Source organism: Podarcis tiliguerta (assembly GCF_965153285.1).
Source record: "Podarcis tiliguerta genome assembly, chromosome: 8".
NCBI lineage: Eukaryota > Metazoa > Chordata > Lepidosauria > Squamata > Lacertidae > Podarcis > Podarcis tiliguerta.
The window spans coordinates 929,201-952,969 of record NC_139541.1 but is presented as its reverse complement, the minus strand read 5'-3'; the positions used below and the strand labels follow the sequence as shown (position 1 = coordinate 952,969).

General features: G+C 49.8%; 1 protein-coding gene across 22 annotated transcripts in view; it reads left to right on the top strand.

Annotated features, from left to right (window-relative positions):
- ANK1 (ankyrin 1) overlaps positions 1-23,769 on the top strand; it is a 174,027-nt gene that overhangs the window by 114,037 nt on the left and 36,221 nt on the right. For 13 of the 22 annotated variants that reach the window (XM_083456591.1, XM_083456575.1, XM_083456597.1 and 10 more), the window contains exons 18-29: positions 1,514-1,612; positions 2,585-2,683; positions 9,042-9,140; positions 10,729-10,821; positions 10,933-11,005; positions 12,116-12,139; positions 16,846-16,942; positions 18,656-18,737; positions 19,337-19,434; positions 19,917-20,141; positions 21,475-21,629; positions 22,700-22,911. In XM_083456591.1, the coding sequence (XP_083312717.1) occupies positions 1,514-1,612; positions 2,585-2,683; positions 9,042-9,140; positions 10,729-10,821; positions 10,933-11,005; positions 12,116-12,139; positions 16,846-16,942; positions 18,656-18,737; positions 19,337-19,434; positions 19,917-20,141; positions 21,475-21,629; positions 22,700-22,911 (1,356 nt within the window). The remainder of the gene's footprint in view (positions 1-1,513; positions 1,613-2,584; positions 2,684-9,041; positions 9,141-10,728; positions 10,822-10,932; positions 11,006-12,115; positions 12,140-16,845; positions 16,943-18,655; positions 18,738-19,336; positions 19,435-19,916; positions 20,142-21,474; positions 21,630-22,699; positions 22,912-23,769) is intronic. The other 9 variants (XM_083456574.1, XM_083456593.1, XM_083456582.1 and 6 more) reach the window with 1 other exon arrangement.

Sequence of the window (23,769 nt, the reverse complement as noted above, 5' to 3'; positions counted from 1 at the left end):
TGGGGAGGGCGGGGTATAAATAAAAAATTATTATTATTATTATTATTATTATAGAAATTGCTAAGTACTTGCAGTTGTATTCTATATTCTCTCTTATCTCTTATATATTTTCATTTAGCATTACCTGACATTTTCAAAAGGTAACATTAAAATTATTGGGTTTTCCAAAAGCTGTTTTTGTGCTTCTTCTATTGTAGACTTACCAAGCTAAATTTTGTCCAATCACAAAAATAATAGCAGATTGGAACTTCTCAAGCTCCAAAGCATATTTTTAATAGCAATAATAATAATAATGTGGGGACGCGGGTGGCGCTGTGGGTTAAAGCCTCAGTGCCTAGGGCTTGCCGATCGAAAGGTCGGCGGTTTGAATCCCTGCGGCGGGGTGCGCTCCCGCTGTTCGGTCCCAGCGCCTGCCAACCTAGCAGTTGGAAAGCACTGGGTGCAAGTAGATAAAATAGGGACCGCTTACTAGCGGGAAGGTAAACGGCGTTTCCGTGTGCGGCTCTGGCTCGCCAGAGCAGCGATGTCACGCTGGCCACGTGACCTGGAAGTGTCTTCGGACAGTGCTGGCCTTTGGCCTCTTTGAGTGAGATGGGCGCACAACCCTAGAGTCTGTCAAGACTGGCCCGTACGGGCAGGGGTACCTTTACAACAATAATAATAATAATAATAATAATTTTTATTTATACCCCGGCCCTCCCCAGTCAAGGCCGGGCTCAGAGCGGCTTACAAGCAATAATAAAAACAAGTTGAATGATTACAACTTAAAAACAAAATTAAAATACAACATTAAAATATTGAAACATTAAAATATTAAAATGTAGCTTCATCACAGGAGAAGGAAAAGGAAAAAGAAAGAGTGGGAGGGAATCAAATTGGCTCCAAGCCAAAGGCCAGGCGGAACAACTCTGTCTTACAGGCCATGTGGGAAGAAGTCAGAAATTTAACACCCCTTACTGAAGAAATCCCCCAAATTTAAGACTCCAGACCTTTTACCATTAGGAAAGTATCAGGGAAATTCACTAAATGGTGTGGGGCAAATGAGCAATGGGAAGGTGTAGAATTGCAGTGCAAGGAAATCAGGATGAAAACAGGATGGATGCTTGTTGTTATTTAGCCATCCACATCCCCCCAACCAATCAATAAAGAGCAGGTGTCGCTCTTCCAGATGCCATATTCAAGCCTCTGGGAGTCTTTCATCATCATCATCATAATTTATTTATACCCCACCCATCTGGCTGGGTTTCGCCGGCCACTCTGGGCGGCCTCCAACAGATTAAAAAGCACAATAGCACATCAAACATTAAAAACTACACCAAACAGGGCTGCCTTCAGATCTCAGATAGTTGTTTATTTCCTTGACATCTGATGGGAGGGTGTTCCACAGGGCCGGTGCCACTACTGAGAAGGCTCTCTGCCTAGAAAGCTGGGAGGGCCCTAGCAGTGGTTCCCGGTGTCTGCCCACCTCCCCACGGAACCTCTGTGGGTAACCTGGCTCTTGCTTGTCTTCCAGAGCGGCCTCACCCCCCTCCACCTGGTGGCCCAGGAGGGGCATGTCCAAGTGGCAGACGTCCTCCTCCGTGCCGGAGTTCGAGTGGATGCAACAACGCGGGTGAGTCCCCTCGAATGCCATGGCATCCTCCATCAGACAGAGAGGCCCAGAGTCTAGAGTGTCCTTTCTGGTCTGGCTGGCACTGGTGGCCATTGTGGTCCAGAACACCTGGAGGGCCCCAAGTTGGAGAAGGCTGTGCTACGCCATTTGTAGGCTCCAGGTATCTCCTGTGCTTGGGAAGCGGAAGGGACCACCACCAGAACACCATGGCTTTCCAGGGTGCTTTCCAGGTGTTGCTGGACTACAGCTCCCATCATCCTTTACCGCTGGTCATGCTGCCTGTGGCTGATGGGAACAGTGGTCCAACCACACCCAGAGAGCGCAAAGCTGGGGAAAGCTCCTACAGCACATGCCTACAGGACCTAAGCCAGCCAGGGTTGCTGGTGGCAGAGAGACAGGGGCAAGCCAACAGTCAGCCACATGAAGCAAGTGGAATTAACTCTTTATCAGCAAAAACAGAATCTGCACAGGAGTGCCAGGCCTAAAGAGCACAGCAGCACGCCCTTGGTCGCTCTTGCCCTCATGAGATAGTTGTGGAGACTGAAGGTCCTCACCTTCCCACAGGTGCCTCAGTTCCCTCCTCTGCAGGGTTTTCTTGAAGCACTCTGAGGCTGTGCCTGTGTGATGCCAATTTCTCCTCTGCCCTCTTCATGCCTCTCCTGGTTCTGGGAGACCAGCAGGGAGGGGAGCTTGTTGCAGCAGGAGGGGGAGCTACTTGTTAATCCTCACCAGCTGGACTCCTCTCTGCCTCTGGACCTTCTCCCTCCCTCCCTCCCTCCCTCCTGCTTCAGCTTCTGCCCCGATTCTGGACTCTCTGCCACAAACTCTCCCTGCCTGCTAAGCTCTGTTACCTCGTCCACTTCCGACCCCTCCTCTTCCCAGTCTGCTCCCTCTTCTCCCTCTGACCATTCATTATCACCCCACCACCAAGCCTTGACCTGAAAGTCTGCCCTTTTTATATGTGCCTCGCAGATGGGCTATACTCCGCTGCACGTGGCTTCTCACTACGGGAACATCAAACTGGTGAAGTTTCTGCTGCAGCATCAAGCGGATGTCAATTCAAAGACCAAGGTATGGAAAGACTCTTGAAGGCATCCTTTCTCAAGCGTCATCCCTGACTGCGGCTCCTGCTGGTTATGGATGATGGGAGTGGTAGCCAAACAATATCTGGGAACCCAAGTTTGAGAAAGGCTGCTATGATCACTTGTTTGTCTTTCTTATTTTTATTTCTGCTCTGTTTGGTTTATAAGAATTCTGTTATTATTTGTTGTATGGTCACTCATCATTAACTGTCCCAAGGATGGCTGACAAGCAAGACAAATTCATTTCATTTATTTATTTTAATAAAAATTGTACACCATTTGATTGTAAAACAAACAAACCTCACAAAGTGGCTTATGAAATCAGTGATAGACTAAAAACAGATTAAAGCACATGTCAACATTCTACACATCTGGTAAAAGGTAAAGGTAAAGGGACCCCTGACCATTAGGTCCAGTTGTGACCCACTCTGGGGTTGCGGCGCTCATCTCACTTTATTGGCCGAGGGAGCCGACGTACAGCTTCCGGGTCATGTGGCCAGCATGACTAAGCCTCTTCTGGCAAACCAGAGCAGCGCACGGAAATGCCATTTACCTTCCCGCTGGAGCGGTACCTATTTATCGACTTGCAGTTCGTGCTTTTGAACCGCTAGGTTGGCAGGAGCAGGGACCGAGCAACGGGAGCTCACCCCGTCATTGCGGGGATTCGAACCTCTGACCTTCTGATCGGCAAGTCCTAGGCTCAGTGGTTTAACCTACAGCGCCACCCGCGTCCCTACACATCTGGTAGGCTTGCCTAAATAAAAATGTTTTTAGCAGGCGCCAGAAGGAGTGCAGTGAAGGTGCCTGCCTGCTGTCAATAGGCAGGGAGTTCCAAAGTGTAGGTGCTGCCACAGTTAAATATTGATTTTTGGAAATGTGGAACATATATGATGTGGTGCCTGTAACAGTGCCAGTTCTGTAGATCACAGCGATCAAGAAGGCATCCATGGGCTAAGGTGACCTGTGCATGCCTTACATGAATTACATGTGGATCCTGCTCTCGGAACACTCACTATCCGAAACTTCAGTTAACCAAACAGAAAGAATTAGAGCCAAAGTTCACTCCATGAATGACTGAGCTGGACTAGATGACACTGGAGGTCCCTTCCAGCTCTGCAATCCTGTGATTCTATGATGAATCAGGGAGCAGGAGAGATCAGGAAAACCTGCTTTTCCTTTGTGTGGCTTTTGCTGATCGGCTGCAGCAGTTTCAGGCAGGAACCATGGAGGGAGGGAGAACAGACAAATCACAGATTAGAAATATTCCCATAGGAAATACTGGGAAATAACCAGCTCATTATGCAAACCCTCGCATGACAAATCATTTCCTGGGAACGCATTGTGCTCAGAAAGTGGGGCTTGTCCTCTTGGCCTTGCTGGTGTGTTTATGGATGGGTGAGAGGGAGGGGGCTGGCCTTGCCCATTTTGCATTGGCTCCCCTTCCCACTGGCCTGGGCACTCCAGAAGGTGAGTCATGAGTCCGCAGGCCTGTCAGGCTAGAAAGGATTATGCGCCCTTCCTAACATCCTGCTTCTCAGGGGCTGCCCTCTGTCTCCTGGGAAGCCAGCAAGCGGCAGGAGGGCCACAGTCCTTCCTTGTTCTTTGTCCGCAGCAACAGGTATCCAGAAAGAGGGCAAGGGAGGAATTAGTTTCAGGTCACACTTAAAGTTGGAACTACCTAATTAGCACTTTAGGAATCCATTTATGTACCAAAACACACCCATCCTTCAAAATTTGCACTTCTCCAAATTATGCAACACACTCTCTGGCCACATTCTGTGGACAAAAATGCGTATAATAGTGAAAACAGTTTAAAGAAAGCATTCTCTTTGGGAAGATTGCTTAGCAGAAATGTGTCTGACGACTTCCGGGTTAGCGCCACCGGCAATGGCGGGCTTCCTCTGATCTGGAGGCACCCGCTCCGTGAAAATTAGGGTCTGGACCGCCACGGCGAGGCAGAGACCCATCAAAACCACAGGCGGGAGAAGCCTGTGGACCTGGGATTCGGCTGGCACCTTTTGCGCCTCCCCTACTCGCGGGGAAACCCAATTTCGGGGATCCGGAGTGACGTGGGGTGAGCGGCGCGGTGCTTCAAATCGATTGCTCTTTTCACGGAGTGAAGCCGCATTGCTGTTGTCGGAGAGCGTTAACTTTTTTCCTGTGGACAAATTGGACCCTGCGGGGTGCCACAGGGTTCTGTCTTGGGCCCGGTCTTATTCAACATCTTTATCAACGACTTGGATGATGGACTCAAGGGCATCCTGATCAAATTTGCAGATGACACCAAACTGGGAGGGGTGGCTAACACCCCAGAAGACAGGATCACACTTCAAAACGACCTTGACAGATTAGAGAACTGGGCCAAAACAAACAAGATGAATTTTAACAGGGAGAAATGTAAAGTATTGCACTTGGGCAAAAAAAATGAGAGGCACAAATACAAGATGGGTGACACCTGGCTTGAGAGCAGTACATGTGAAAAGGATCTAGGAGTCTTGGTTGACCACAAACTTAACATGAGCCAACAGTGTGACGCGGCAGCTAAAAAAGCCAATGCAATTCTGGGCTGCATCAATAGGAGTATAGCATCTAGATCAAGGGAAGTTATAGTGCCACTGTATTCTGCTCTGGTCAGACCTCACCTGGAGTACTGTGTCCAGTTCTGGGCACCACAGTTCAAGAAGGACACTGACAAACTAGAACGTGTACAGAGGAGGGCAACCAAAATGGTCAAAGGCCTGGAAACAATGCCTTATGAGGATCGGCTAAGGGAGCTGGGCATGTTTAGCCTGGAGAAGAGGAGGTTAAGGGGTGATATGATAGCCATGTTCAAATATATTAAAGGATGTCACATAGAGGAGGGAGAAAGGTTGTTTTCTGCTGCTCCAGAGAAGCGGACACGGAGCAATGGATACAAACTACAAGAAAGAAGATTCCACCTAAACATTAGGAAGAACTTCCTGACAGTAAGAGCTGTTCGACAGTGGAATTTGCTGCCAAGGAGTGTGGTGGAGTCTCCTTCTTTGGAGGTCTTTAAGCAGAGGCTTGACAACCATATGTCAGGAGTGCTCTGATGGTGTTTCCTGCTTGGCAGGGGGTTGGACACGATGACCCTTGTGGTCTCTTCCAACTCTATGATTCTATTCTATGATTCTATGACTCTAAACAAGTCCCCGTGAGTAGAACGGAAAATTGGATTATTAAATTCCGTAATTTGGCACCGGAGTGGGAAGGTCTAAACAGGAAGTCCGCCTTTCCGCTTTTGTAAATAGTTTGAAGCAAAGATATTACAGCTAAAGTCTGGAAATTTATTTGTAAAGTATTAAATTTCCATCGATTAAAGTTACAAAAACCCCCTTGGGAGCAGGAGAAGAGGGGGAAAATTTTTAAACTGTTCAAGCCTGCAGGAGAGGGAGTAAAGAAAGATAAATTTCTATCGTCTTGAACCTGGGAATGAGCTGTCAAAGATAGACGTTTTGGGAAAGTTCATTGACTGAATAATAACGTATGTTGCAGATAGTCAAATAAGAGAAACATATTGACTTCAGTGTTTCCTTTTGCACTAAAAAGGAACAAAGACTTGGAAAACGAAAGCAACTTTGTTGCCGAAATTGTTTCCTCTAGAGGGAGCTTTAGAACTGTTGTTGGAGTGGACTTGGGGAACTCTACAGCTGTTGAGATAAGAGATCATGAGAAACAGGCTTTGACCTTGAGAATGTCGACACAGGAAGTCTTAGTGTCTGCTTTGTGCAGGACAAGTGTTTTGTTGGAGCAGCTTCATGCGAAGATGGATTTGATGACTACTGCAACTGCTAATTTTGGTCAAATAGTGAACATTTATATAGAACCTGCTCAAGAATTGACCCAGGAATCTGCCCTGACAGGGCAAGTTGTGGTGAAGATAAAGGAGGAGGTTATTGTTGAACCTCAACTAATACAAGCTGAGAGAGATGCGGTCCTGCAAGAACATAAGCTGTCGTCTCTGATGACTGAATCTGGAGTGAGTCAGACTTGGAGAGACGGAGTCCTGTCGGGACTGGAGATGGCAAGTTGGTCAGATCCTCCTATGCAGGGATGTTTTGACCTTTGGGACATGGTTTTGGGCCAGGAGGAGATTGGAGTGGTCGAGGCCCTCAATTTTGGAGGGGCATTGAAGTATGCTCTGGAATATTTTTTGGATTTTAGTGCTAATCATGGAGAACGGGCTGACCGGTCGAGAAGGGGTAAAGACATTCTTAGGTTGCTTCTCCGAGATCTACCCCTCAGAGACAAAGGAAGGAAATTAAGAATAAGACCAGCAGAAGACAAAGTAAAGTGTAGGTACAATTATGAAGAAGATCTGCAGAAGGGACATGGAAAAGGTCTTTAAGCAGAGGCTTGACAACCATATGTCAGGAGTGCTCTGATGGTGTTTCCTGCTTGGCAGGGGGTTGGACTTGATGACCCTTGTGGTCTCTTCCAAGTCTATGATTCTATGAAAGAGTTAAGAGCCTCGGACATAAGATCACTTGGTGGATGGACTAGATGGAACAGACAGAAAGGACTGACAGATCTCGGGACCAGGAAGAAGAGACGGTGGATGAAGATTGGCAGAAATTTTAAAAATTCATTTAGAGAAGTGTTGTAAAATTAATGACTGTTAGGAAAATCTTGGAATGAAACTAGTAGGTTTTAGTAGAAATGTTATAAGGAGTTATGGATAAATATTTTTTTAAGTTCTAGGGTGTTTTCTTTTTATGGTAAGATAAGGCCAAAATAAATTAAGACAATTAAAGGACAGAATATAGTGAAAGATGGAAAGGATTTGCTGAGATAATTAATAATTCGAATACAAAAGAGGGAGGTGTGAGGAGGTCGAGAAAATAAGTTAATGAAGATAAGGATATGGAAATATTGGATTTGTTTTTAAATTTATTCTTTTGTTCTTGTTTTTGATTTTGGTGTATTGTATGTTTGGTATTTTTTTATTCTCTCTTTATTGATTTGTATTGTTAATTCTGTTTTTTCGCTTTTCTTGTTTTTCTTTCTTCTTTTTTTCTTGTAACTTTAAATTTCCAATAATTTTTTTTTTTTTAAAAGAAATGTGTCTGTTAGGTAAAATTGTATACAAAAGTCCATGTATATTAGGGAAGTTTCCCACTAAAATGTTAATGAGCCTTATTGACTTTAAAAATAATAATTGCAAGGTGATTTGGATATTTGGATAACTGAACATAAGACGGCAGAAAAGGAGAAATTGAGGAAACCCCAAATAGGCAGTATGCCTGCCTGTGTGCATTGAAGGTTCCATCTCTTTGTTAGGGTTCAGCTGATCTTCTTCTCCTCGAGAAATTCATCCAGTCCTTCTTTGAAAGCCTTCTAAGCCAGTGACCATCACCACAAATTGGTGGCAGCGAATTCAAAAAAACGAACTCTCTGTTGTTGTGTGAAGCACTTTTCTTTCACCTGCTGCCAGTCATATTTCCTTGGTGTCCTGGGTGTTAGGAGGGAAGCAAGCCTGCCTCCCTTCTCCCTGCTTGCTTGCCTCTTTTCTAAATTGTGGCACCCCAAACCCTTTATCCTTTGGGGTGAAGAAAGTGCTCCTGCCTCTTGATTATATTGACTACCTTGGGATGAGGAATTTGTCCCCATCCTGGTTCATTTGAGTTTGACACTCCTGGCCTGAAACCAACACAAAATGAAACCATCACTCACATCGGTTAAGTAAAAAGTAAAGTTGGCCACATTGGTCCCTACGATGAAAATCCACAGTTAGGATTCAGTCATCAATCTCCATTTTCAACCTGCAGCTACAAGCTGACTTCATGGGTGCAATATCCTGTCTAATTTTTGCCCCCCGTTTCCTTATTTGTTTTCCTTGAAACACCCCCCTTCACTTCTTGCTTTGTGCAACACCTTCCCTGATGAAGAGTTCTGGAGAACTCCAAAGCTTGCTGCCCTTTGCGGGGAAGGAGGGACTGCAGCTCACTCTGCCCCCCCCCCCCCAAGCTCCCAGCAAGTTCAATCCCTGCCCCGGCATCTCCAGGGACGGCTGGGGGTGCTCCTGCCTGGCTCCCCGGGGAACCTCTGCCAGTCAGGGCAGACAATACTGAGCCTTGCCGAACCAGTTTCCTAGGTTCCTGCCATCATTGGGCCTCGTAAAGGTGTGCTTACACTATGCCTTTAAAGCACTTTCTTTCCCCAACGAATTCTGGGCCCTCACAGAGCTAGTTCCCAGCAGCCCTCAGCCAACTTCAGTGCCCAGAATTCTTTGAGAGAGAGAACATGCTTGGGGTATGCTTTATAAAGCTAAGTGCCATCGCAAGCTGTTCCTGGGTGTACTCGTTTTCTTTCTCTTTCTCTCCCAGCTGGGATACACTCCTCTGCACCAAGCGGCCCAGCAAGGGCACACCGACATCGTGACCCTCCTGCTCAAGCATGGTGCCTCTCCCAATGAAGTCAGCTCGGTGAGTGTGGGCTCCTGAGGGCCTGGGCATTGGGGCTGCTGCAGGGTCCTCGGGTGGGGGCTCATGCCACATCCACACCATCCATTCCCGAGTCCTTGGCTTCCCCTGGAGCGGAGATTCCTGCATTGGACGACCCTTGCGAACCCTTCTATGATTCCCTCCCCCCAAGGAATTCTGAGAGCTGTAGTTTGTTAAGGGCGCTGGCAGTTATTAGGAGACCCCTGTTTCTTTCACTGAGTTACACTTTTCTGAGTCCCCTGCAAAGGGGGATGGGGGGGGTTAAACTACTCTGGGAACTGAAGTTCTGTGGGGGGAACAGGGGCCTCACTCAGCACCCTTCACAAACTATAGTTCCCAGGATTCTTTGGGGGAACCACGGCTGTGGAGGTGGCTTCATGGTGCTTTAACTGGATGGTGCTGGTGTGGCCATGCTGGGGTCTCCTGGTGCTTCTCCCAGTGTTGCTGCTCTCGCTACAGAAAGAGGCAGTCAAATCCTGGACTGCAATACTTCAACGGGGGGGGGGGGGGCATAATTTTGAATGCTCACACATAAACAATCCATTATGCAGAAAGCTAGTATAAGGTACACCTTATATAGTGTAAGGTATAACAGTTAAGTTTAGCCTTCTCCCTGACAAAGAGGCTGTCTACCAGCTCCATCTAGTATGCCGGATGAGACCCTGCCTCCCTGTGTACCATCTCGCCAGAGGCTGCGGAGACCATAGAACACTGGTCCCAAAGGGTCTTCACTGGCTCCCAGCATGTTTCTGAGCACAATTCGAAGTGTTGGTGCTGACCCTTTAAGACCTAAACAGCCTCAGCCCAGTATACCTGAAGGAGCGTCTCCACCCCCATCATTCAACCCGGACACCAGGGTCTGTCTGTGAGGGCCTTCTGGCGGTTCCCTCACTGAGAGAAGTGAAGCTACAGGGAGCTAGACAGAGGGCCTTATTGGTAGTGGCACCCGCCCTGTGGAACAGCCCCCTTCAAGGAAATAAACAACAATCTGACTCTTAGAAGACATCTGAAGGCAGTCTTGTAAAGGGAAGTTTTTAATGATTGATGTTTGATTATGCCTTTATATGTGTTGGAAGCCACCCAGAGTGGCTGGGGCAAAATATGTCAGATAGATGGGGTACAGAATAATAATAATAATAATAATAATAATAATAATAATAATAATAATTTATTAGAGGCAGGAAGAATCCTTGGTCACATTTGTAGCATACATTAAAAATATATTGATACAACTTTTTAAAATCATGGCTTCCACTCTTGCAAAGAATTCTGGGAGCTGTAGGTCGCTGAGGGTGAAGAGAGTTCTTAGGAGCTCTCTAATCCCCATTTCAGAGCTACAGTTCCCTCTGCACTGAGATTTTCAGTGGCTGAAGTGCGGGTTTCATTGCCCAGAAAAGCTCCTGGCCCTTCCCCATTATGCAACTTGAATGCAAGTTTGCATACTTTTTGCAAATTGCTAAATTCAGCTTTTTGGTGCAAAAAAATGTAGATATTTACACACAGGCCTGACCTGAGGCTTGTATGCTGTTGGCTGAGTGGTTTTCTCCCACCTGCCCGCTTCTCTCTGCAGAATGGGGCCACACCTCTGGCCATTGCCAAGCGTCTGGGCTACATTTCTGTGACCGATGTGCTGAAAATTGTCACTGATGAGTCCAGCTTCTTGGTGAGTCCCCCAGTCAAGCCTGACCTGGGGTTGGAGGGTGGGGTGGGGAGGGGGAGCAGTGCTGTGGTGACCCTGAAGCTGTGCTCCCGCCTGACCTGTTGCCTCTTGCAGTCATTCAGTGACAAGCACCACATGAGTTTACCAGAGACGGTGGACGAGATCCTGGATGTGTCCGAGGACGAAGGTGCGTTTCCGGCTTCCCCTGTGCTTGGGGCTGCTCTGGGAGGGAGATACGGGCACGAGGGTGACAGAGGCTGTGCACACACCAAAGCGCATTCTCCACCCACCCCAAGAAACTTGGGAACTGCAGTTTTCCCCTCACAGAGCTATAGTTCCCAGCACCCCTCAAAGGACAGTTCCTGGAAATCTTTGGGAAGTTGTGTGCACAGCCTGAATCCTGCCCTCCTTGCACTAGGTGCCAGCTTTTCCTGTTTAATGGCTGCATTGGGTATTTTTTGGTAGAAAAGAGGACTGAACTGAAATGGAACATTCCGCAACCTTTCTCTCCCTGCTTGATTTTATCTGCCACTCCTCCTACCTGCCCAGATCCATTTCCCTACCTGCCCCCCCCCCAGCATAAGCATAAGTAGCCTCTATTTTTCAAGCCTTCACAAATTATTTGGAAACAAGTTTGTGACAGTGCCTCCACTTCCTTTTTGAATTCAGCTTGGAGAACATGACCAGCAAGGCTTGCTTTCTGCACAGCTTAGAGCAGTTCAAGTCCCTGCAAAGGGATGCGCCACCAGCGGGTCTCTGTGTTTGCCTCAATCCCAGGGGAGCACATCAAAAGCACAGAATAGGGCAGTGAGAATCCTGAGAATCTTCGGCTTAGATTATTGTTTTGAAACAAGTTTCTGGCCCATATGACGGCCTAGATTTTATGTTGTGAATCAAATAAATACATAAGATGTGCTTGAAATTGCTTGCCTGCTGAATCTTAGAAGCCAGAGGTGAAGCTGCATAGGGGCACTCGGTGTTCAGAGCTGGAAAGTGACCCTAGCAATCATCTAGTCCAAGCCCCTGCAATGCAGGGCTCACAGCTGAATAGCAGGCCTGGATCTCATGCCTGGCTGCCATCAGGGACGGGGCCTTCTTTCCCCAAGATATCTGCCTCCCGCCTCTCTCAGAATGATGCCAAACACCAGCCCACCTTGGGGCAGGCGGCCTGGCAGGTGTTTGGTTTTGAGCTGAGGCACAGAGGGTGCCAGGCCCGCCACCATGTACTTGTGCGTTTGCGCCCACCAACCTGGAGCGCACAGTTCAAACCTGCTCTTCTTTTTTTCTTGCTTTCCAGGCACGGCTCACATAACTCTCCTGGGTACGGACTGTGTGTTGCTGTTGTGGGCTTGGCTCGCCCGCCCAACCCATCTGCCCCATTCCACCCCACGCGGACCCACCAGGCCTCACATGCCTCCATCCCATGCCGCCCTTGGCTTCCCAGGGGGCCAGCTCGCCCACCTGCCCACTCATTGTGTCTGTGGCTGTGAGGATGGTGGGGAGAGGGTGGCGTGGGGAAGGGGGCTGCATGAGAGAGCCCTCACCCATATGGCTGCTGAGCTCTGCTGCACACTGGCCCACAGGTGGGAGGCATGCCAGGGCATCTGTGCCAGGGCTTAGAGAGCTATCCCAGGAAGAAACCATAGAAGGGAACCATCTCCTTTTGCTCCCGGACTCCCCTTGCTGCTGACCATCACTCCTGAACCCCCTTCTCCCCCTCTTTCCACATTTGCGTTTCCACCTCACTTCCCATCTCCTTCAAGGATTGGAGGAGTCGCTTAAGTGGGAGGGAAGACAGCACAAGGATCTGAGCCACCCCCCCAACCTCCCTGCTTTCCTTGAAGTTGGTGACACCGACCCATCCTTCCCAGTAACTGACCAGCTCTCAGCAGCTCCTCCTTCCTCCCCCCCACCCCTGCACTGTGGACCAAACTACATGTGGCCACAAATGCAGGGCACCCCCACCCCCTCCCAAAACTGCCAGGGCTGCAGAAGGGCTGATTCAGATTAGGACCCAGCACAGTTTTACTCTGAGTAGACTCAGTAGTTGATACAACCCTTGTCCGCTCCATGCCCATTAATTGTCCTGTGCCTGCAATTTGCACTCACCGAAAGGACCCCATTTGCTTCCATTTCGGGTACAAGGGCTGCTTGGGTCAGGATCATGACCAAGGGTTAAAGCACCCTCTTTTCCTTTAATGTCCTGGGGTGAAATCTGAAACAGCCCAGCACTGTTAGAACTATGCTGTGAAGGTCACATGTCATCCGGCCCCAAACCTTTTATCAGGCCCCTGGCTTAGTCCTCTAGGCCACCTGAGCTTGGAGCCCAACCTGGCCAGGCCATTCACAGCATCAAGGCCATGGTGGTCTAAGTTGGTCTGAAAGAGTGATCACTCCTCATGGTGTGGACACTCACCCCACTTTTGCTTCTGGTCTAGGAGCATCCCAGTTCCTGAGATTTCAGGAGCCCTGAGGAAGTGGGCCCTGCAGATGTCACTAGGCATGACACGTTAAGCATTAAACACAGTCGCTGAGAGTATGTCATTCACACAAAACCCAAGTCTAACAAATGAGCCAGGTATGCATGCGGACTCATCACCCTCTCCACCCCTTCAGCCCAGCCCAGTTCTTTGTCTTCCTTTGTGCTCCCTCCCACCACTGAGTCCTGGAGATGGAGGTTAATTGGGAGAGCAGAGAGGGCTAAGGCCCCAAAAGTCTATAAATTTTTGCAGCTGGCTCCTGCTGGGCTGAAGCTTGCAAGCTGCACGCACAGCCTTCTTTTTTATAATCTATTTTTTCCACATAAAATACAATAGAAGCCAGACTAATCTAGAGAAGAAAATTAAGAAAGAAGCAAGAATAAGAAAAGGAAGAAAATAAAGAAGAAGAGAAAGAGAATAAAGGGCTCTTTATGACCATTGTGCCTTGACCTTTATTCTCCACACAGAAGAATGAGTTCTCACCTGGGAGCTTCCCCCTCCTCTCCCCCAACCTCCCACTCTGGGAGATCCTCTCTGCTCTGCCCTCACCCATGGCTCTCCATCTTCCAGCCATCGCCTTCCTGCATTTATCTTCATTAGCCTAAGACAGAAAACTACAAAAACAAAGCATAAATGTAGATGGAATTAACCAAAACACAAGAACAACAACAAGAAGAATGAGAGCTCATATAAGAAGAAGATAAGAGAAGTTTTAAGAAAGAAAATAAGAAGGGCTTCCGCTTTTCTGTCTGCCAATTATGACAATTATTCAAAATATGCACTCCAGGATAACATCTATCTCTATTAATTTCCAGCTATTTCCCAATCTGCTTGGCATTGTTTTCTCAATCTTCAATCCCAGGCATCTGAAATCCACCTTTTTCCATCCAAAAAGTCCAACAGGAGCTCTCCAGCTATTATTATCATTACATGTCAAAATAGTCCTTCCGACTAATCTTAACAATGTCCTTCCTTATTGACTTGTGTCTTCAGTAATTTCTACACAATTCCTTATGTTCCAGTCCTATTTCCTGTTGACCATGCTTTGTCTTAGTTGAAAAGGAAAAGGAAAATCCTTCTGATCCTCCACTTTCCCCATTCTTTTCCCAAGAGCTTAGAGGTTTTTCTTCTGTGTTCCCTTTAATTTGTACCCAAAGCCTTTTCTCTCTCGGCTCCATCGCTGCTGCCATCTCCGGTTGCCTCTTAAGGCCTCTGTTCACAATTCCCTTCACCCCCACTTTGTCTGCTCAGTCCTCCAGACAGCTGTATGGATGTCATCTCATGGTCAGGCAGATCTGGGCCCACATCTTTCCCCAAAGGCCCTGTGCGCTCGTTCATCTGGTGGATCTTTGATCCCGTCTCCTTTAACGTTCTGCGCATCTCAGCTCTTGGTTCTGTTTGCTGTTCCTCCAGCCCTTGGCAGACGACACCGGTGAGGAAGGAGGCATTCAGCATTGCCTTTGCCTCCAGGAACTTGTGTCTGCTTCTTTAAATGCTCCTTCCTTTCTCACAAAGATAAGGGACTCAGCTATACAGCTGCAAATAATATGATTTAAATGTGTTTTACATGCAGTATACAATGTGACACTAGAGGGCGATGGTGAGCCACATGAAAAATGCAATGTATTTTTAAGAACGCTTTTTAAAAAAAGCATTTTCAAAGCGGTTTTTATATGTGCGTCGATTCCACCAAGGTTCAGTTTTGTTTTTGCAGCCAACACAGCATGTACAAGATGGAGACTTAGGGGCAGTATAAAGTGAAGATTTTAAACAGATTCAGAGCCATATTATCAGTTGTGTTCTTTCTTAGTTGCCAGTGATTAAGATAAGCTTTTTGGTTAATTTTTAGCCTGTTAAATAATGCTTTTTCATTCCCCAGCAGCCCATTTGTCATCTGGGTGCTGATTAATTGGCAGATAGAAAATCGGATTTATAGTTATTTCCAGGTTTCAGAAATAGTTAAAAGAATCTAATCTAAGGGCTATTATGCGATGCCGGGGCCTGAGAGTCCTCGCTTGAGACACTCCTCCACCCTGAAAACTTCTGTCTCTGGTGTAATGATTTTTTCTTCTGAGCATTTGAGGCTTATCCTCCCTTATCTCGGTACCTTGAATCGCTGCATAATTATCTCCACTGAGAGGAGTGCCAGCAGTCAACTACATCTGCCATCTCCCCCCCCCCCTCAATCTTCTTAATTAAAAAAAAACAAATAAAAATAAAAGGCCTTCTCTCCTCCCTGGAGAGTCACGCCCCTCCCCCCAGGCACACCTGGAGACTTCCTGGGGGACCTGGCAGCCCTTCTCCTTTCCAACTTCTCCTTGAGTTTGGAGTTGTATCCAAAGTTAATTCTGCCCAGAGTAGACCCATTGAAGTTCCCCAGCATGCCTGGCTTAGGCTCATTCATCTCAAGGGGACTCAGCTGCATACCACCACCCCAGTTTTGGGACTGGCTTGGCTGCCAGCCCATGAGGTTTTCATGGGGATTATTATCCGCCTTTTAATTGTCTTGTGGGTAGTAAGAAGCCTTCAGTTTCTTTGAAAACTGCCCTTAGCAACAGAGCAGGAGAGAGAGAGAAGGTGTGCAAGCAGCACGGGAAGAGCAAAGCTCATGCTGGAATGGGCAGGGGCCAAAGGGGGCCAAGCCATAGGGCAACCCCCCCCCCTCTGTGCAGCCGACTCCTTGCTCCTCCTGCCCCCCCCCCCCGCCTCCACCCCAGCAAGGCCACATTCCAGCCAAGGGAGACCCCATGAGGCTGTGAGCAGAGCCAGGGAGGAGGAGGAGAAGCCTGGGGAGGCTCCCAAGTGTCTGGGACAGAGGCCTGGGGAGCCCCCTTTGTGCCTCCCCCCCCCTCTGTCCCATTTGATACATTGCCATGGGGTGATGCCGGAGTTGGCTGTTCTGTGTGGCCAGATCCCATGCCCTTCCCAGGATGGAATTGTAGACAAATCTCCCCAAGTCAGCATCTCTCACCACCTGGGCCTCTAAGGGCTCATGCAGACTTGCTTTTGAGGTACACGCCCACGCCTTCCTGGTTTGTGTCTGAGTTTTTGTGGGGTTTTTGCCGTGGCGCTTTCCTGCTTTTTACTGCTGAATCAGAGCACATGGGAAGCCACAGAAAACTCAAAATGCTGTTTATTCTGGGGAAAGCAACGGGGCGGGGGGGGGGAGCACTCCGACATGGAGTTTTAAAGGGTGGAGCTGAGTGAAAAAAGTGTGGGGCGAATGGTCAGTGTGGATGAGCCCTAACCCTGGCTTTGCCCCTGTGAACCATCTCCTCTCATGTCACTGCAGCCCTTAAACATCCATGGGGCAAAGTGGGGCCCTGCCCAAATGGAAACCAGCAGCCCGCTCACCCCCAGCGATTCCCTCGGCCCCTTCCCCAGCCTGGATCTCAAGCGGCAGGAGGGCCAACGTCCCTCCATTGCCCAGTTGGCTACAAGCGCTGCTGTGCTGCTCGATTTGGCCCTGAGCCAAGTGCCCCCCCCCATCGTGCTGCTGGTGGGGCTTTCTTCCCCCCTTTTCTTTTCAGCCCTCTCTCTTTTTCAGGCGATGAGTTGCCCGCTACAAAGCCACAGAAGCGGGACTTCCAGTATCAGGAGGATGAGAGAGAAATTGTGGAGTTTGTCCCCAAACTGGACCACACGTAAGACATGCTGGGCAGGGCAGGGAAGCAGCAAGGCGGGAGTTGTCCTTTCGGGGGACGCTGGGGTTGGCCCCAAGACATTTGGGTCCCTCCAGCAGAGACTTCAGCTGGCCTCCCTTCCACTGGGGTGAATTTAACAAGGAGCAATTATTGTTTGAATGGTAATAAATACCATTCTAGTCAAGTTGCGTGGGATCAATTCCAATCTGTTACCTCCGAGGATGTGGACAGGCGGCTTGGACGATTGAAGCCAACCACCTGTCTCCTTGATCCTTGCCCATCCTGGCTTACAAAAGCTAGCCGGGAAAGGCTGGGCGATGGGCTTCGTGGGGTGGTGAATGCTTCCCTCCGTGAGGGAGCCTTCCCAGACCTGCTAAAAGAGGCAGTTATTAAACCGCTTCTTAAAAAAACATATTTAGATGCGGCCACGATGGCCAACTATCGCCCAGTCTCAAATCTTCCATTCTTGGGCAAGGTGATTGAGCGAGTGGTTGCTGAACAACTCCAGGCACACCTGGAAGAAGCGGACCATTTGGATCCAGTCGGGACCATTTGGATCCAGTCGGGATCCAGGCCTCATCATGGGACTGAAACTGCCTTGGTTGCACTGGTTGATGATCTCCGGCGGGCTAGGGACAAAGGTGAAAGCTGTTTCCTAGTTCTGCTGGATCTCTCAGTGGCGTTTGATACCATCAACCATAACATCCTTCTGGACTGTCTTGAGGGGCTGGGAGCTGGGGGCACTGCCATACAGTAGTTCCGCTCCTTCCTCCTGGGCCGTGTTCAGAAAGTGGTGGTGGGGATGAGTGTTCAGACCCCTGGGCTCTCACTTGTGGGGTGCCTCAGGGTTCTGTCCTCTCCCCGATGCTTTTCAACATCTACATGCAGCCGCTGGGAGAGATCATCAGGGGGTTTGGGCTGGGTGTTCATCAGTATGCAGATGATACCCAGCTCTACCTCTCTTTTAAATCAGAACCAGTGAAGGCAGTGAAGTGTCTGGAGGCGGTTGGAGGATGGATGGCGGCTAACAGATTGAGGTTGAATCCTGACAAGACAGAAGTACTATTTTTGGGGGACAAGAGGCGGGCAGGTGTGGAGACTCCCTGGTCCTGAATGGGGTAACTGTGCCCCTGAAGTACCAGGTGTGCAGCCTGGGAGTCATTTTGGACTCACAGCTGTCCATGGAGGCGCAGGTCAATTCTGTGTCCAGGGCAGCAACCTCACATGGTTGTTGTGAGGAGGAAATGGGGGGGGGGGGGACCATGTACACCACTTTGAGCTCCAGTGCAGGAAAAGGCAATAAAATGCCCACTTAGGAAATGAATGGGATGGTTGCAAGCATAAAACCAGAAGAACGTAGAAACAGTTTTGTTAAGTTGTGGGTGAACATATCAGACGACACAGCGATTCTTCAAACAGCTCTTCTTTATTCAGAGGCTAGAACAGAACTGAGCTGAAGGGCTCAGTCAGCCTGCTTATATAGAGCTCCAGTACACATAATTGTTACAACTTTCTAAAGCTATCCAATCATCGAACATCACTTTCGATCCCTTATTTGCATAACTATCTACAGTATCCCCCTGCTGGCCCAGGGTGAGAAATTCAGTACATAACAAGTTTTTTAAAGTTCTATATGCAAAACAAGCTAAGAAGAATTCCACATATAAATCAGGTTTTTGAGCAAGAGTTGCTTGACTGTGTTCTGCTTCTCAGGAGGGAAGAGTCTCCCGCCATCCCGCGAATCCCGTGTGTGACGCCTGAGACGGTCCTGATCCGACCCGAGGAGCCAGAACAGGTGGGTGGGTGTCTGTCTCAGCAGAGCTGGAGGGGCAGAGCCGTAAAAAGGACCTGGGGGGGACCCACAGCAGCCATCCACAGTGGCCCTTGGCTTCTCCCTCTTCGGAGGCTAAGCCACTGGCGACCAGAAATGATGCCTTTGCAGCAGTGGTGCCCTGAAACGGACATGCCTGTCCCAGAGAAGCTCCCATCGTGGCTGGCTGGATCTCTTTGGGGCAGCAGTTGCTGGAATCCACAGGAGGGAGAGTGCTCTTTGCAGGTGCTGGACTAGAGGGGCTTTCTGTCCCCATTGAGTCATCTCCATTGGCCTCCATGGCTCTGGGAGGGGGGCAAAGCCCACGTGCTTTGAAGACATGTGTGTCAAGCAGGCTGCCGCCCAATGTCCCCTCCCAACTCACCCCTGGCTGTAGGGTGGGAGCATTGGCATGCTGAGGGAGGGGCCCCAAAATTGTATGGCTGGGATCTGGAGGAAGATGGACCCCCATAAAAGAAGGAGGCAGAGGTGGGGGCGTGGGGAGCCCTCAGTTTCCACAGAGGTCGTCGGTGGAAGCATCTAGGCTTGTGCTTGAACGGGTCCTCTGATTCTGTCCCGTGTAGGCTTCCAAGGAATTTGACGAGGAGTCTCTCATCCCAAGCAGCCCTGCCACAGAGACCTCCGACAACATCAGCCCTGTGGCCAGCCCAGTCCACACAGGGTGAGTTCCTCCTGCTTCTCACATCCCCACTTGCCCAAAGTGGAGCGTGTCCTTCAGGCACCAGGGACGTGAGACAGATCAGCCCCTGCAGCTATCCCAATGACTTATCCTGAGTCAAATCAAGGAACGGCCAAGCCCAGCTGCGTCCTGCATGCTCTGACTGGCAGCAGCTCTCCTGGGCCTTAGGGAGAGCACCTGCCAAGAGACCTTCTGCTTCCAAGGCAGATGCTCTTCCCCAATAAGGAACATAGGAAGCTCGGCCACACCTTGCTTGCCACACCACTGTCCCCTGGGAAACCTGCAGCTTAGCGCAGAATCAGAACAAATGGCAGCTGGGTTCCCTGCAGATCCTCCAGCTGAGGAGCAACCACTGGGGTGAAGGGGGGGTGCATTTCCAAGCTTCTCTGCTTTGGGACTCTGGGAAGCCCTGCTGTGACCTGTGCATTTGACAACTGAATCCTGCCTTTTTGCCCCCTCCCCAGATTCCTCGTCAGTTTCATGGTGGATGCTCGTGGCGGGTCCATGCGTGGGAGCAGGCACAACGGCCTCCGCGTCATCATCCCACCCAGGACGTGCGCAGCACCCACACGCATCACCTGCCGCCTGGTCAAGCCCCAGAAACTGCAGGCCCCACCTCCTCTGGCCGAGGAAGAAGGGTTGGCCAGCAGGATCATTGCCCTGGGCCCTGCCGGAGCACAGTTCCTCAGGTGAAGAAGGCTAGACACTCTCCTCTCTGGGCAGTGCCCTGGCTGCCCTCACTAGCGGGTTGCTGGCCAGTTGGCACTCTGAGCTCTAATCACTCGCCGCCATGTGTGCTGGGGCAGGAAAAGGAAGGTGGTGGGTGGCCCTGCTGTTCCTACATCAGGAAGACATCAAAGCCCTCGTGGTACCTCTAAGCGCCAAATGCGTATAATCTCAAATGCAGTGCTTGGGGGCACATCCAAACTGAAATCCCAGCATCCTATCTCTCTGTGTATGTTATATGTTCATGGCTTTCAGCACAGAGATGCTGTGGAGCAGAGCAGCGATGGGGAGCCTGTGTCCTCCAGATGCAGCTGAAGTGCAGTGTCACTTTGAATGACCTCCAGGGTCCCTCCAGCTCTGTGACTCTAGTTCTCCATAACACTTAAAAATAAATATTATAAAGGTTTTTTATTAATGTAAAATCAAGAGTACCCAAAACCAACCAAACCCCGAAATCAAAGTTACAAAACATAGGAGGAGCAGTATAGAGGTTGTATTTTCCAAAGAAACAGAAAACAGATAATGTAAAACAGTAAAAGAAGCAAAACATAGAATCAAAGCCAAATATCACAATTTGATGGTGGGGGAAAGTTCAGTGTATCTGAATCTGACACATAAGAAATGAAATCCCACCCAGTGGCGTAAAAACGTTCCAGGTCTTCCTTACCTTTAAAAGCACGTAATTTGTGAGTTATTTTTTCTGCAGTAGCCAGAATCTACATACACTTCCTCTTCTCCTGCTGCTTTCCCCTGGAGAAAACTGATCCGTAGTGCTCAGCAAATGGAGCAAATGGCAATTTGGGTTTTCTCCGAATTGACATTTGCTCAGAGGAGCGGGGAAACCCGCTTGGCCCTCTGCATCCCAGGCATGGAAGAAGCAGAATGTGGACAAGAACATATTCTTGTACCACAGCAAGAAGCTTAAGTCCTGTAGTTGAAGCTTCCATTTCCAGGCCAAAGAAGTTCTCGCTGCATCCATGGAACATGTTTCTTAGATCGGAAAGTTGCCATTTGATCATTCCACAAGTTCGAAAGTGCAAGTTGTGAGGAGGCTTGGGTGGGACATTTAAAATTTTAAAAGATTTCTTGTAAATTGTCTGTCCAGAATTTGGATGCCAGAGCTTTCCCACCAACACAAGCAGAAAAAATATCCTCCTGCTTGCACAGCAGCCCCGACAATCCCGTGGGGCATTTGATGTTATGTGAGAAAGTTGCACAGCAGAGGTGCTTCTCCCCAACTCTCGGGTGAGCATAATGGCCACTCGCTTTGGGCCCTGACATTCCACTCTCCCACAGCCCTGTAATCGTGGAGATCCCTCACTTTGCCTCGCACGGCCGCGGTGACAGGGAGCTGGTGGTTCTGCGCAGTGAGAATGGATCCATATGGAAGGAGCACCGCAGCCGCTATGGGGAGAGCTACTTGGACCAGGTCCTCAATGGCATGGATGAAGGTACGAGTGCCTGGCAGGAACAGGGGAAACCAGTTGGGGAAGAGGCTCAAAACTGCCCAAGGAGCAAGGAAGTGACAATGGCTTTGCTGGTTTCCAAGCCTCCGCTCAGGGGCAGAGGGACCACCCTCAGCCCCCTTTGCTTCTGGGCAGCCTCCCAGAGGCCAGAGGCAAAAGCAGGCAGAGAAAGGAATGTGAATTTCAACTTGGTGCAGTAAACTGGTTTCTTTGCCCACTCTCAGCCCGCTCTGCCCCCATTCAGGCAGGCAAGAAGCATTATCTTCAAGGACACATTCCAACGTGGCAAAGACAAGGTGTGTGTGTGTGTGGCCTACAGAGACTTCCAAGGGCCACGAGGAGAGATCAGGAGGGCTGCTTGTGCCTGCCCCCTGGGCCCGAGGTTTTCCACCCCTGCCCGAACCACCGAGCATAGCATAGCTAGCCACTCGGGTGCCCGGGGCCGTGTGCGCACCCTGCAGACGGGGGTGGAGAGAGCCACCTATGGGGGCAGGGCAGGCCGCCAATGGGGCGGGGCAAGCCAAGGCAGGGCGTGCTGCATGGAGCCTCTCTGTGGGGCAGCTGAGGCGGTGGGCAGGCGCAAGGCCCACGCTGCTCGAAAAAGCAGCGCTGAGCTTGCAGGCAGTTTGCCCACCGCTTCCCCCTCAGGAGAGACGCGTGGCTCAGGCATGCTGCAGGCCCCACGGTGTGGCCCCCAGTGCCCCCCGCTTCACCCAGCTATGCCTCTGGATTAGGCAGAGTCATGGAGGGGAGGGCTGTCGAAGGCTACTAGCCATAAAGGCTGTGCTCTGCCTCCGAAGTTGGAGGCGGCAATGCTTCTGGTTTCTGGAAATCACTCGAGGGGAGAGGGCTCCTGCAGTGGCCTAGGAAGGGGGGCCAGTGGGTGTGGAAGTCATTTTATCAAAAACACATATGTTTGCCATTTTGTCACCCTCCTCAGTGAGGACACCCAATAGTTCTTCTATTGATTTATTGCTCGTGGCACACTACCAGCAATATGCAGTTCAGGAAATCCTTGCTGTGTGATCTTACTATGCCACTGCCAACTCTTACAGAGCTGGAGAGCCTCGAGGAGCTGGAGAAGAAGAGGATTTGCCGCATCATCACCACGGATTTCCCTCTTTACTTTGTGGTCATGTCTCGCGTGTCCCAGGACTGTGACCTGATTGGCCCAGAGGGTGGCTGTCTGCAGAGCACGTTGGTGCCTCTGGTCCAGGCCACATTCCCAGAAACAGCAGTCACCAAGAAGGTCAAGCTAGCCCTGCAGGTACAAGGACAACCTCCTCTCTCTTGCATCTATCTCTAGAGCAGAGCAGTCCAGGGAGACTTGAAGCAGGAATGGTGTGGACATGGGAGTTTGTGGGTGTAGTTCTGAATTTGGGGAGCAGGCTTGGTGGGCTTCGTAATAAGCAAACACAGCCAAAATAACCAATGCAAATTAAATGTGCACATAAGGTAAAGGTACCCCTGCCCGTACGGGCCAGTCGTGTCCGACTCTAGGGTTGTGCACCCATCTCACTCAAGAGGCCGAGGGCCAGCGCTGTCCGCAGACAATTCCGGGTCATGTGGCCAGCGTGACAAGCTGCATCTGGCTAGCCAGCGCAGCACACAGAAACTCCGTTTACCTTCCCGCTATAAAGCGGTACCTATTTATCTACTTGCACCCGAGGGTGCTTTCGAACTGCTAGGTTGGCAGGCGCTGGGACCGAGCAACGGACCCCCCCCCACCGCGGGGATTCGAACTGCTGACCTGACGATCGGCAAGTCCTAGGTGCTGAGGTTTTACCCACAGCGCCACCCGCGTCCCACATAATATAAGCAACATAATATAGGCGATCAAAAAATATGGAATACAGACAAGCCCCGATTTGTGCAGGGGTTGCACTCCAGGTCAGTGTGCCTGTTGATGGAGCACGCATAAGCCTGCCCCACCCTGTTACACCCTCTTCAGGCTCCAAAAATGGCCCATGCGTGCACAGTGGCACGTCCTTAGAACGCACACAAAACGGGGGTTGCCTGTATTTTGGCAGGGAATAATGGAAAGGCATTGAGATCTAGGCAAGGGATCTGACTGAGCGCTGGGTTTTCAGGAAGAGCAGTCAGGGCTGGATGGCGAAAACTGGAG